At 41.9% G+C, this 15,381-nt stretch overlaps 1 protein-coding gene across 1 annotated transcript in view; it reads right to left on the bottom strand.

The window, feature by feature from the left end:
- Positions 1-15,381, bottom strand: part of SLC26A3 (solute carrier family 26 member 3) — a 67,473-nt gene that overhangs the window by 18,850 nt on the left and 33,242 nt on the right. The window contains exons 11-17 of the mRNA XM_040414010.1: positions 5,633-5,728; positions 5,225-5,331; positions 3,389-3,458; positions 3,064-3,156; positions 2,890-2,985; positions 2,510-2,749; positions 397-451 (exon numbers count right to left, since the gene is read on the bottom strand). Coding sequence (XP_040269944.1) covers positions 397-451; positions 2,510-2,749; positions 2,890-2,985; positions 3,064-3,156; positions 3,389-3,458; positions 5,225-5,331; positions 5,633-5,728 — 757 coding nt within the window. The remainder of the gene's footprint in view (positions 1-396; positions 452-2,509; positions 2,750-2,889; positions 2,986-3,063; positions 3,157-3,388; positions 3,459-5,224; positions 5,332-5,632; positions 5,729-15,381) is intronic.

A 15,381-nucleotide genomic window follows, 5' to 3' on the forward strand; every position in this document is an offset into this window, starting at 1 on the left:
CAGTGAAATATACATAAGTTATTAAAGGGGCTATCCAATTTCTCAAAACCCCCCAAAATGTGCTTGGCCCCTCACCAGTAATATACTTACCCTGCTCCCCGCACCGCCGCTGCTGCTTCTCCCTGGACACGGATGAAAACATCCAGTGTCGGGGGGAAGCAGCCAATGAAGCAGCAGCGGCGGTGCGGTGACCAGGAGCAGAGCGGGGTAAGTATATTACTGGTGAGGGGCCCGGCACATGTGGGGGGAGTGAGAAATTGGATAACCCCTTTTATTGAAAGCTTCAAGGAAATGTGGTTGTCTCTTTGAATTTTTTTTTGCACTGGTTTCCAAAAATTAGGCAGATTTGTTTTATGATGCCCCTTTAGGATTCAGTATCTAAAAAGATGAACTTACTGTCTGCAGCAACAATGTATGTGTCTACATCAACCTTCATAAATTCTTTTAAAATCTGTAAAAATAATGACATGGATTAAGCCATCCTTACTAATAAATCACCTCATTTTTGTAGTAGTAGTTCTTATTTTGGCACATGCACTCTCTATATACACACTGTCTAATTTTTATGTGCTTAAGTGTCCATGATAAAACTTTAATGGTGTATGTATTTGCTCTAGCATCCCAAGCAATAATCATATGCCATTCATGTTCATGATGATAACTGAAAACAACAATGTTATATTCAAGTTAAATAAATGTACGCTGAAAGTCTGATGGATCTAGGTGAAATTTGGGTCTCCGTTTGGCCAATCAAAACCTCAAAATTCAGTAGTGAGGTTAATTTTTCATGGACATCTTTCTGAAAAACAGCCATTAAAAGCATCCCCCTACACTTCTATGAGGGCTGTTTGGCCATAAAATCAGACATTTCCAATTTTTTGAAGGCCGATATTCATGGTCTTTTAAAAAAAATAAATAAATGCATAAACTTTAAAAAACATACGTGTGAATACACCTATAGACTGTCATTGTTGTCAAGTGAATAATGCTTTAGAGGGGCTAACCAATGATTAATGTAAAAAATGAAAATCAGATACCATACAGTACGTGACAGTCTCTTTCTAAGGCCTCCTGCACACGACCGTAAGTGTCCCATTGACGTATTGCTGACCGTATATACGGATCCGCAATACACGGGCACCATTCTGTGTGCATTCTGCATCACAGATGCGGACCCATTGACTTGAATGGGTCTGAAAATTCGGAGATGCGGAATGGTGCGGAACGGAACCCTACAGAAGCACTATGCATACTTTTCACGGAACCGGTGGATCGCGGACCCATTAAAGTGAATGGGTCCGCGATCCGCTGCGGCTGCCCCTCGGTCGGTGTTCGTGCATTGTGGCCCGCAGCACGGCCCTGGAGCGCACACGTTCATTAAAGTGAATGGGTCCGCAATCCGCTGCGGCTGCCCCTCGGTCGGTGTTCGTGCATTGTGGCCCACAGCACGGCCCTGGAGCGCACACGTTCGTGTGCAGGAGGCCTAACTAAGCTAGAACCATCCATGTACCTTACATGGACCCAGAGATCTCCCCATTACTCTGCTAGATTGATATCAAGCTGACAGCTCAAGGGGAGTGTCTTTTCTGTTGCAGCTAAGGGGCGTGTCTGTGTTCTTCCTATCACAACTCAGGAGGCAGTTGAAGGATGAAACTGAGCATGTACGACCTTCTCAGTGAGCAGGACAAAGAAATAAGAAAAAAAAAAAAAACAGCAGGTGGCACTGTATACATTTTATCGAAATTACTCAGTGTTTATGCTAAATTTTCAATTACATGCAAATATAAAAGTATTCAGATTCAGGTGCTGGTTTGAAAACTGTGTTGATATCTGCAGAGTCATCCAAAGGTGTAACTATAAGGTAGCATTCACACCCAAGTCCTCAGACCCCCGCAGATTAGATGCCAATGACATATCCAAAGGATAGATCATCAGTAAAAGGCAGATAACCCCTTTAAGTCTTCTGTTCTATTGAGCGCTGAAAACACCTGTGTGTTTCATACAGAGGATTCCAGCCTGCCTCACACTACTAACCCAGTCCTGCACTATGTATATGTGCCTATCACCCTGCCTTTCTTGTTACACACAGACATCTTTAGCGTTCATTAGATGCTTAAAGGGGTTCGCCGGGCTTTTACTATTGGTGACATATCCTCAGGATAGGTCATCAATATCAGATGGGCGGTGGTCTGACCCCCGACACCCCTGCCGATCAGCTGTATGATGAGACGGTGCGAAGTGCCATCTTCTGTCTCTCTTCCTGTTCACTGCTGCGGTCTATGGCAAAGCCCGGACAACCTCTTTAAGACAGACTCTCCTTAGCAACGCTCAGTTAGAGCTTTGCTAAGAAGACTCCTTACCATGGAAACATCCATGTCCTCACACTATATTAAAAATAAACTGAAACAGTTATACAACAGGTCAGAAAATACCAGATCAAGCCACTACAAATACCACAAAAGGCATAGAAGTCTATAGTAATGAAAAACAAATTAGCTGATTTACTCACTCCTTTCAGTGCTTTCATGCCTGTAATATCAATGAACGAGACTGCCCCAAAGTCAAGAATTAAACTATGAAGCTCTACTCTGGGAACTTGGATATTATTTGGAAGATCTGCATTCCAGTCAATGACAATGGGAAGATCTGCAGTGTTTATTGGCTGGTCCAGCTCTTCGATCCTATTGTTGTCCAGTTCATCTTCATCATCTGACTCTCTATAATCATATGATGTACATACAACACCTCTCTGAAAAATTACATTTTCAAATTAGAATATAACTTCACAGAAAAAAAAAGTAATAAAAAACAAAAACATTGGGTGATATTACCTTGATCCCTTTAAAACTAGAGCATTGAATAGGGTATGATCTTGTAAATCCTACTTACTGCTGTCACATGTAACTCCCCCTTCTTCACTAATTTTTTTATTTTTCTCAGGGCCTTATTCCTCTTCCTCAGCACCCACAGTGGATTAAAACCCACCTGGAAAGAATATCAAAAAAGGTACATCATACTGTAGAAAAACATATTATACAGAGAATATACGGTAGATAGACTTACAGCTGCGATGAGTTTATCTTTGAAGAATGCACTATTGGCAAAAAATATTGGAGATGGACATCTGAAAATCTTCAGTCCTTTTGGCTCACAGATCTATACACAATAAGACAATTGATGTGTTGAATGAACATTATAGCATACAACCTGTTACCATGAAAATTCAGTGCAATCTGCAGGCCGCATGTTACAGAGCAGGAGGAGCTGAGTATATAGATTACTGGGAAAAGATGCTGCTCTATAAGATGATACCTGCAGATTGCACTGTGTTTCATGGTGACAGGTTCCCCTTAGGTACCCTCTGGGAATTACACCAGCTGTGACTTACATCATTGTAGTCCTTCCTATTTCTGTAGATGTCAGTTTGTTCAATATTAGCTATCACTACAAACTTGGGGCTGAAAGAAACAGAAAATGTCGAAAAGCGATAATATATATATACACACACACAACAAAAAACATTTTTATCTGCATTACATCTTTCTTTCCATGTACCTGAATGATGCTGTAATTATTATTTTTTGGTTTCCTAAGGTGGTTGACCAGGAGTAGAAAAACATGCTCACTATGTTCCAAAAACAGTACCACACTTGTCCTCAGGTTGCGTGCGGTATTGTAGCTCAGCCCCATTCTCTTCAAAGGGCCAGACACAAAACATGAACAGGTGTGGTGCTGTTTTTTGAAAAAAGCAGTCTTGTTTTTCTAATGATGGACAATCCCTTTAAAAATATGCATTTTTGGCACCTGCAGTTTTAAACACTTTTTGTGGCTTTTTTGGGGTATAGGTCTTTTTGGGTCTCCTCCCAGATAATGAAGCATGGTGGGTGGCAATGTGGCAGAATATGACACTCAGGAGTTTTCTAGCTGACAAGTTCTCTCTCCTGATTCCTTTCCATATGGCTTTACTCTGGCACCTGTGGCTGTAGGTGTGCACTGCATGATACAGGCTTCTAGCTATGCATGTCCTAAACTGTGGTGGTGGTGTCTTAAAGAGTTTCCCCTCACCCTGCAGTGGAGTCTGTATAGCTTGATCACTCTGCTGGCAATAATATGTCATATTTTACAGGTCCTCACTCCCCACTCTCTTCTACACACCCTTCTAACTAGTTCTGCCCCTCCCGTGGCAGGAAGTCAGACCAGCCCACTCCTACCAAGAGGGTAGGAATGGGATGGTAAGTCTCATTCCTGTTGCCAACCAGTGCTAACCATACCACATCTGATGTACAAAGTGCATAGCATGAAGTGTGACATAATATGAACATTACAAAAGCATTATAATACAAACCACTGCAGTTACCCCCAGGTCTAGGGTACTGCAGAGAGACCAAAAGTCTAGTATTTCTAATAGAAAGAAATCTGATGATGATGACCACGCTGCATGGCATGAGTGAGCTTTTATGCCTTCAGAACAACTACAGTATTTCATATTCTGACAATAAAGAAAAAGACATAGGGGGAGATTTATCAAACTGGTATAAAGGAGCTGTGAAAAATGAAAGGTGGAATCTGATTGGTTGCTATGGGCAACTAAGCCAGTTCTACTTTACACCAGTTTGATAAATCTTCCCCATAGATAGCACATCCACGTGCTATGCATTGATCTAATGCTTTTGCAGCATCATTTATAAATAGTACATCAGGTATTTTGTATACTTTGTGATCAAAATGCACACCGTGTAGTGCTGAATGATGACTGCTGTTGCCATGGCACTGTACCTGTGGGTTGGTGTGGCCCAGTGCCATGGGAGGATTAGCCCGACAGCAGGGGTGTTTTTGGGCTGCTGGGGTGCGTTGGCTTCGGTTGTTGTGTTGCGGTGGTGGTATTCGCTATGTGTCGCTGCACCATTTTAGATTAGAGACTCACTGGAAAATGGTCAACTTGGTGTGGTGAGTGAGCTTAAGCATTTTGATCAAAAAGTATACAAAGTATACAGTACAGTTTATAAATTATGCTGAGAAGTAAAAGATCAATGCATAGCATGTAGATGTGTAATCCATGCTTTTTTCCTTTTGTCAGAATATACAGTATGTCATCCACTACTTCACCACTATGGAAACATAAGCCACAGGCATCGGTTCATGAACCTGAGGGATGATTGCTTCTTCCAGACTGTAACGGCGACTGTACCTAAATTATCTGAACTGCAATGAAACGTTTACTTACAACTGAACACGAAACACGACTGTCAGAAGTTCAATTCCTACACCAACAGCAAGCCCAAGATCCAGGCCAAGAACAACAGAAGCGATGAACGTCAAGACCCACACAAGCTGTAATGAATAATTATAGTGTATTTTATACATCACTATAAAGATTTCAGTGATAGATATATAAATATTCAATGTTGTAGGTTTTATCTTGAGCAGGTGTACTGTACATGTGCTTGCTTTCAAAACAATCCACCTTGATGACATTCCTAAATGTTATGTTATCTATTTTCTGAATTCCCATTCTTTACATGGTACTATATAAAGATGCAAAATTTCAAGCAAAATAATAATAATCATCATATAGTTATACCTTGAAAGTATAAAAAGTCAATTAAATGCAACAAAATAATAAAGTACTTACACAATCATACTTATCTCTCTTGAATAACACTGGAATTTCATTGAACTTCATTAGCATTCCTTTTAAATTCACGCATATTATCGCCGCCAGAACGGACTGAAACGAAGCGAGTCATAATAATGATTACTAATATGAAAATACAAAACAGTATTATTGAAAATGTATATGCCTAAATTGTCAGCAATGGAAATGAGACATTATCCAGTCCTCCTGTCCTCCTGACCCTGCTTGTTAACAAACTGCACGGGTGACGTGCAGATACATATGGTGTGTGACCACTGCAGTCAATCACTGTCTAGAGAAAATAGAGAAGGGGTTGTCCCTACCAGGGGAGAGAGGTGCGTCTGCACTTCTCCCCAAGTACTGCTCGAAAAACTTTATTGCAGAAAATACAAAGAGGGGCAGTAACGTACTAAAACATAACCTTTAATAGTATCAAGTAAAAATCTCAAACTGAGATAAAGGCTCCTTAAAAACAAACATATACTAACAGCTAGATCTCGCGATCCACATATATATACTAGATCACGCACTAGAAGCACTAGAGTAAAGCCCCAGTGCTAGGTCTAGCTGGACACCAAAATTGAAAACAGAGACAAAACCTAGCGCGTGTGTACAATCGTACTCAGCCAAAGTCACACACACGGTAAAAAGCAGATGTCAGTGTCTCATGTATCCATACCCTGTCAAATGAAGTACCTTGTGAAAAATGGAAAGGTCTTACTAGTTAAATACAGGGTCAGTTCTGTTCACCCGGCAGCAGATGTTAGGCCAGATTTCTTTGTTAAGAGAAGGACGGATCCCAGGTCGGACGTAATCATTGTCAGGGAAGCTTTAAGGAAATAAAACTGTCCTTGTTATGCCCTACTTGACCTGGCGGACCCTAATGACCTCCTAACACGGGGTCCTTGCCCCGCAAGGATTGGCCCCCTCCGGAACCTCACCCTAAGCTTGGGTCCCTACACAGCCCTGCACAGGGTTTAACCTAGAGGCAAAGAATACAAACCTAAGCTGGTGAGGTGACTGATGTAAGAATAGAGTGAAAAAATCCTGATAAATTCACGTCTACCTACGCGTTTCTTCAGATGAATATCTCTAAAGGTCGGTACCTAAACAAAACAAAGCCCCATGAATCGTCAAGGACAAAAGGGCTATACTTTAAAATGCATTGAACTATTCAAGGGTGTATGGTAAGCCTAGACTAGAAGGAGTAAAGCGGGTACAGACCACACAGTTCTTCAGTATCAGTGTCCCTGGAGGGCGTATGGCAAATATACGGGACACATGCATCAGAGGTCAGGTCACCAAAGAAAGGTCAGCACTCAGCACTAGTCCGCATTGTTGCAGAGACCCTGGAAGGCGTATGGCCATTGTCCAGCTAAATGATGTGATTTAGTGTATATATGTGGATCGCGAGATCTAGCTGTTAGTATAGGTTTGTAAGGGGCCTTTATCTCAGTTTGAGATTTTTATTTGATACTATTAAAGGTTATGTTTTAGTACGTTACTGCCCCTCTTTGTATTTTAGTCAATCACTGTCCTCAGAACATGACTGCCACAGCCAATCATTGTCCTCATTTTTAATGATCATGGACAGCCCCTTTAATTGCCATACACATTTTGCATATTTTATATGTTTGGACTGTTTTATGCTGTAGTTGTAGATATTTATTTTTTATACCTGGGCGACCATACTGGAGACGCAGTGGAGCAGATTTACTAATAGTGACGCACTTTGCACTGTCTAAGAATGCAAATTATAGTCCTAATATTAGGCAAATTTCCTATTTTAGTGCATGGACCTTTGTAAATTTGGAGTACCGTAAATCCTGATCCAGATTACAATAGAATTCTGTTACTACACCAAAAATTTGTCCATGCACCTGAATTTTTTCTGTGCACCCAAAATTTGTTAGTACTCCATAAATATCGGTTGTGTGCCATAAAAATGTGTCCGTGCACCAAAAAAACTGTCTAGTCTAAGTTTACACCATCTATAGTTGGTGTAGTTTCACTCCAAAAAAGCTCCAAAATTTTCATGTATTTCTGGCGCAAGGCGGTCCATTTAGGTCCCACCCCTTTCCCAGCAAAGCCCCACCCTTTCCCAGTGAAATCATGCTCTTTTGTCAGGCAAGGTGTAAAATGCTTTGAAAAGAGTGTAAAAAAAAAAAGCATGTATGCCAGTTTTTTGGCATGAAAAGCTAAAAAAATAAAATTCAATAGTAAATCTGCCCTAATGTCCCTTCCTGTATTGTCTACATAGACAGCACAGCAGGTGGCGAATACTTTATGGTAGTTAATTGACAGAGATAAATCATAGAAGTAATGTTTCAAAGTGCTATGAGAAGAAAAGTTGCAAATTCTGTCCCAATTCCTGTTTTGCCCCAAAATTTTTAACTTTTTGCTCTTTTCCAACACCCTGAACACAAAAAAGTGCATAGGTGTGAGTGAGAGGGCTCTGGATGTGGGTAGAACCTCTGCGGCCCTTCACATTTAACAATATGTGCACCAGAAAGCTGGTGAACATTACACCTGAAATTTAGGACAGCTCCTTGCTGAAATAAATTTCATTTCTGGGTGCATGGACCTCCCAAGGCATATACCTCTTAATTATTCTGAAAGGTCATACACTAGTAAGTTTTCTTATTAACAATATGATCAGAAACACCAGTGTCGTAATGAATTCCCCCCATAGACCATTACAATTTTTAGGCCCCCCTTCTCCATTGACCAGATGTCATGCCCTGCTCAGGTTATGTGCGGAGGTCTGCCAGGTTAGCAGCATGTGTGTAGTTTGTTTTGTTTTGGGTTTGGATTTGAGCTGGTGCACTGGGTGGGGTCGTTTGTATGAGTTTAAATTATGCCCCTTCCCAGTGTCCTGTGCGGGTTATAGCTTCTATCTTGCTCTGAGGAAGGAAGGAATCGCTGTTTCTGCTCAGCTACAGATAAGTTGGTTTTGTTTCTCTCTTGTGTTCTGTCTACAGTCGTAGCCAAAAGTTTTGAGAATTACATAAATATTGGAAATTGGAAAAGTTGCTGCTTAAGTTTTTATAATAGCAATTTGCATATACTCCAGAATGTTATGAAGAGTGATCAGATGAATTGCATAGTCCTTCTTTGCCATGAAAATTAACTTAATCCCAAAAAAACCTTTCCACTGCATTTCATTGCTGTCATTAAAGGACCTGCTGAGATCATTTCAGTAATCGTCTTGTTAACTCAGGTGAGAATGTTGACGAGCACAAGGCTGGAGATCATTATGTCAGGCTGATTGGGTTAAAATGGCAGACTTGACATGTTAAAAGGAGGGTGATGCTTGAAATCATTGTTCTTTCATTGTTAACCATGGTGACCTGCAAAGAAACGCGTGCAGCCATCATTGCGTTGCATAAAAATGGCTTCACAGGCAACGATATTGTGGCTACTAAGATTGCACCTCAATCAACAATTTATAGGATCATCAAGAACTTCAAGGAAAGAGGTTCAATTCTTGTTAAGAAGGCTTCAGGGCGTCCAAGAAAGTCCAGCAAGTGCCAGGATCGTCTCCTAAAGAGGATTCAGCTGCGGGATCGGAGTGCCACCAGTGCAGAGCTTGCTCAGGAATGGCAGCAGGCAGGTGTGAGCGCATCTGCACGCACAGTGAGGCGAAGACTTTTGGAAGATGGCCTGGTGTCATGAAGGGCAGCAAAGAAGCCACTTCTCTCAAAAAAAAAAATCAGGGACAGATTGATATTCTGCAGAAAGTATGGTGAATGGACTGCTGAGGACTGTGGCAAAGTCATATTCTCCGATGAAGCCTCTTTCAGATTGTTTGGGGCATCTGGAAAAAGGCTTGTCCGGAGAAGAAAAGGTGAGCGCTACCATCAGTCCTGTGTCATGCCAACAGTAAAGCATCCTGAGACCATTCATGTGTGGGGTTGCTTCTCATCCAAGGGAGTGGGCTCACTCACAATTTTGCCCAAAAACACAGCTATGAATAAAGAATGGTACCAAAACACCCTCCAACAGCAACTTCTTCCAACAATCCAACAGTTTGGTGAAGAACAATGCATTTTCCAGCACGATGGAGCACCGTGCCATAAGGCAAAAGTGATAACTAAGTGGCTCGGGGACCAAAACATTGACATTTTGGGTCCATGGCTTGGAAACTCCCCAGATCTTAATCCCATTGAGAACTTGTGGTCAATCCTCAAGAGGCGGGTGGACAAACAAAAACCCACTAATTCTGACAAACTCCAAGAAGTTATTATGAAAGAATGGGTTGCTGTCAGGAATTGGCCCAGAAGTTGATTGAGAGCATGCCCAGTCGAATTGCAGAGGTCCTGAAAAATAAGGGCCAACACTGCAAATACTGACTCTTTGCATAAATGTCATGTAATTGTCGATAAAAGCCTTTGAAACGTATGAAGTGCGTGTAATTATATTTTACTACATCACAGAAACAACTGAAACAAAGATCTAAAAGCAGTTTAGCAGCAAACTTTGCAAAAACGAATATTTGTGTCATTCTCAAAACTTTTGGCCACGACTGTAGGCTGTTAGAGAGACACCTGCTCCCTCCTTACTTGAGGAAGCAGGCTGTCTCTTTTCCCCTTTTCCACCATCTTAGGAATTTTAGGGTTTCTTCAGTCTTAGGTACGGGGGCACGTTTATTCCCACCTTCAGGGTCTGAACGTGGGCACAGAAGTCCAGGGAGAGTTGGTAGGGATTTGTCAAGAGGTGACCTTTATCCACAGATTCTGGCCTAGACACATGGTTTTCTGTGTTTCTATTGTATCTTGTATCCTACCCAACGTGACACCAGAAGTGCTAGGGGAGATGTATACTGGTTGCAGAAAACAGAAAGGCCCAGATTTATTAATGTGTTTGTGCCAAAAATCTATCTAAAAAGTGGCACAAATTAGTGCAACTTGAAGCATTTAGGGTTACTACACTTTTTTCTGACATGCTCAACAAGGGGTCGGGGGCTAAGATGCTCAACAAGGAGTTGGTATAGAGTGTCTATCCCTGCTCCAAGAAGTTAATAAAATTGTAAAAAATGAAGATATGGCACTCAATATCTGGAGGACTGCTCAAAGCAAATTACTTTATTATTACTACTACAAGTACAGTTCTCAAATCGTTTTTTTTTTTTTTTTTTTTAAATGTCATACAAGATACGTAAGTTGTACAGAAATTAAATAACAAAAGGATAAAACATTACAAATGACGGTAAGGTAAAAATCACTTGAGGTATAAATGTGTATGTCAGACAGCTTATAGGTGCTTTCTGAATTTCTGATTAGTCCACCACAGAAAAATTGGTTATCAGCACTATATAGGCTGTTTGTCAGTAATTCTCTGAGATTTTCGATAGTCACCAATTCTTCAGTTAGTAAAATAATAAGCGATTCTTGATGTTATAACGCAATGTTAGACTTTATGAAAGAAAAAAGTTACAGCCAGCTCACCTTCCGATCCTATGCGGCGGTGCACGGGGCGGACTCAAGCCAGTCCAGTGGTAAGTAGATAATCGAAAAATGCTCCGGCACTCAAGGACGTTCTGTGCAAAAAATCCCGGTCTTTATTAAATCTTCACCAATTACAGGTACAGACAGCAACAGTGACACAAGAACCCCACTGCTCCCCACGATCTACGCGTTTCGAACGCTGTCGTTCTTACTCATGATCTGAGGTGTCTGGCGTGCACCCCGCTGAAATAAGGCCCAAACTCATGAAATCCGCCCAGAAGGAGGAGTCTCGACCCGGGTGAGTCAAAAATCAGCACGGCTAACGCAAGACACCTGTGCACACAGGTTCGCCCGTAACATAAAAACATTTCCATACCTGAAGTGCTACAACATGATTATATAATACAATACAACAGATAAAAAGTAGCAAGATGTGATTACTCATTCCAAAACATAAAACAACTGTGTTATACAAAAATGCATGTATACATAAAATTCATGATTTGACATTCCAGCAAGATATAAATGCGTTAAAATTAAATTAAAATTGAAATTAAACACTGGGAACAAGCGAGTGATATACACTGCTCAAAAAAATAAAGGGAACACTTAAACAACACAATGTAACTCCAAGTCAATCACACTTCTGTGAAATCAAACTGTCCACTTAGGAAGCAACACTGAGTGACAATCAATTTCACATGATGTTGTGCAAATGGGATAGACAACAGGTGGAAATTATAGGCAATTAGCAAGACACCCCCAATAAAGGAGTGGTTCTGCAGGTGGTGACCACAGACCACTTCTCAGTTCCTATGCTTCCTGGCTGATGTTTTGGTCACTTTTGAATGCTGGCGGTGCTTTCACTCTAGCGGTAGCATGAGACGGAGTCTACAACCCACACAAGTGGCTCAGGTAGTGCAGCTTATCCAGAATGGCACATCAATGCGAGCTGTGGCAAGAAGGTTTGCTGTGTCTGTCAGCGTAGTGTCCAGAGCATGGAGGCGCTACCAGGAGACAGGCCAGTACATCAGGAGACGTGGAGGAGGCCGTAGGAGGGCAAAAACCCAGCAGCAGGACCGCTACCTCCGCCTTTGTGCAAGGAGGAACAGGAGGAGCACTGCCAGAGCCCTGCAAAATGACCTCCAGCAGGCCACAAATGTGCATGTGTCTGCTCAAACGGTCAGAAACAGACTCCATGAGGGTGATATGAGGGCCCGACATCCACAGGTGGGGGTTGTGCTTACAGCCCAACACCGTGCAGGACGTTTGGCATTTGCCAGAGAACACCAAGATTGGCAATGGCCACTGGCGCCCTGTGCTCTTCACAAATTAAAGCAGGTTCACACTGAGCACATGTGACAGACGTGACAGAGTCTGGAGATGCCGTGGAGAACGTTCTGCTGCCTTCAACATCCTCCAGCATAACCGGTTTGGCATTGGGTCAGTAATGGTGTGGGGTGGCATTTCTTTGGAGGGCCGCACAGCCCTCCATGTGCTCTCCAGAGGTAGCCTGACTGCCATTAGGTACCGAGATGAGATCCTCAGACCCCTTGTGAGACCATATGCTGGTGCGGTTGGCCCTGGGTTCCTCCTAATGCAAGACAATGCTAGACCTCATGTGGCTGGAGTGTGTCAGCAGTTCCTGCAAGACGAAGGCATTGATGCTATGGACTGGCCGCCCGTTCCCCAGACCTGAATCCAATTGAGCACATCTGGGACATCATGTCTCGCTCTATCCACCAACGTCACGTTGCACCACAGACTGTCCAGGAGTTGGCAGATGCTTTAGTCCAGGTCTGGGAGGAGATCCCTCAGGAGACCGTCCGCCACCTCATCAGGAGCATGCACAGGCGTTGTAGGGAGGTCATACAGGCACGTGGAGGCCACACACACTACTGAGCCTCATTTTTACTTGTTTTAAGGACATTACATCAAAGTTGGATCAGCCTGTAGTGTGTTTTTCCACTTTAATTTTGAGTGTGACTCCAAATCCAGACCTCCATGGGTTGAAAAATTTGATTTCCATTTTTTTATTTTTGTGTGATTTTGTTGTCAGCACATTTAACTATGTAAAGAACAAAGTATTTCAGAAAAATATTTAATTAACTCAGATCTAGGATGTGTTATTTTTGTGTTCCCTTTATTTTTTTGAGCAGTGTATATCATAGGGAAAAGCATGTCAGGAGGACTATGCATATACAGGGAGTGCAGAATTATTAGGCAAGTTGTATTTTTGAGGATTAATTTTATTATTGAACAACAACCATGTTCTGAATGAACCCAAAAAACTCATTAATATCAAAGCTGAATATTTTTGGAAGTAGTTTTTAGTTTGTTTTTAGTTTTAGCTATTTTAGGGGGATATCTGTGTGTGCAGGTGACTATTACTGTGCATAATTATTAGGCAACTTAACAAAAAACAAATATATACCCATTTCAATTATTTATTTTTACCAGTGAAACCAATATAACATCTCAACATTCACAAATATACATTTCTGACATTCAAAAACAAAACAAAAACAAATCAGTGACCAATATAGCCACCTTTCTTTGCAAGGACACTCAAAAGCCTGCCATCCATGGATTCTGTCAGTGTTTTGATCTGTTCACCATCAACATTGCGTGCAGCAGCAACCACAGCCTCCCAGACACTGTTCAGAGAGGTGTACTGTTTTCCCTCCTTGTAAATCTCACATTTGATGATGGACCACAGGTTCTCAATGGGGTTCAGATCAGGTGAACAAGGAGGCCATGTCATTAAATTTTCTTCTTTTATACCCTTTCTTGCCAGCCACGCTGTGGAGTACTTGGACGCGTGTGATGGAGCATTGTCCTGCATGAAAATCATGTTTTTCTTGAAGGATGCAGACTTCTTCCTGTACCACTGCTTGAAGAAGGTGTCTTCCAGAAACTGGCAGTAGGACTGGGAGTTGAGCTTGACTCCATCCTCAACCCGAAAAGGCCCCACAAGCTCATCTTTGATGATACCAGCCCAAACCAGTACTCCACCTCCACCTTGCTGGCATCTGAGTCGGACTGGAGCTCTCTGCCCTTTACCAATCCAGCCACGGGCCCATCCATCTGGCCCATCAAGACTCACTCTCATTTCATCAGTCCATAAAACCTTAGAAAAATCAGTCTTGAGATATTTCTTGGCCCAGTCTTGACGTTTCAGCTTGTGTGTCTTGTTCAGTGGTGGTCGTCTTTTAGCCTTTCTTACCTTGGCCATGTCTCTGAGTATTGCACACCTTGTGCTTTTGGGCACTCCAGTGATGTTGCAGCTCTGAAATATGGCCAAACTGGTGGCAAGTGGCATCTTGGCAGCTGCACGCTTGACTTTTCTAAGTTCATGGGCAGTTATTTTGCGCCTTTGTTTTTCCACACGTTTCTTGCGACCCTGTTGACTATTTTGAATGAAACGCTTGATTGTTCGATGATCACGCCTCAGAAGCTTTGCAATTTTAAGAGTGCTGCATCCCTCTGCAAGATATCTCACTATTTTTGACTTTTCTGAGCCTGTCAAGTCCTTCTTTTGACCCATTTTGCCAAAGGAAAGGAAGTTGCCTAATAATTATGCACACCTAATATAGGGTGTTGATGTCATTAGACCACACCCCTTCTCATTACAGAGATGCACATCACCTAATATGCTTAATTGGTAGTAGGCTTTCGAGCCTATACAGCTTGGAGTAAGACAACATGCATAAAGAGGATGATGTGGTCAAAATACTCATTTGCCTAATAATTCTGCACGCAGTGTATGCATGAACGCACACATGCACACACACACGCGCATTAACGCATATATATACATATATATATGCGTGCGTCCACACAGAGACGCACACATATAGCATACACAGGGTTAATGTGGAGGGAATTTGGTAAGCTTCCATGGCTCTATGTCAGCAAGTCCCCAGCGCAACAGATTTCCCATAATAGGTTAAATGGATAAGCCATTGGACTGTTCACTCTCAATGTCGCAAGGTGTGAACAGAATCCAAATTTATATACAGAGATCAATCCAATATGTTGTAATATTTATGGTGCACTAGGGCATTTACCGACAGAGAGCACACCTCCACATCAGTCTATTGAGAAAAGACGCTCTGTCTGAACTCCGTCATGTTTTCCAAAAAGACGGATTGGTCTGTAAAGAAAGACTAGACATGCTGTTTCTGCTTTGGACAAATATTGATATATCACTAGTTTTTGTACATATCTTTATCTATTTATATTTCTGTGTTTTTATGCACACATATATGTCTCAATATTGTACGCTGCTGCGGCTAT

Source organism: Bufo bufo, chromosome 1, assembly GCF_905171765.1.
Source record: "Bufo bufo chromosome 1, aBufBuf1.1, whole genome shotgun sequence".
Classification (NCBI taxonomy): Eukaryota; Metazoa; Chordata; class Amphibia; order Anura; family Bufonidae; genus Bufo; species Bufo bufo.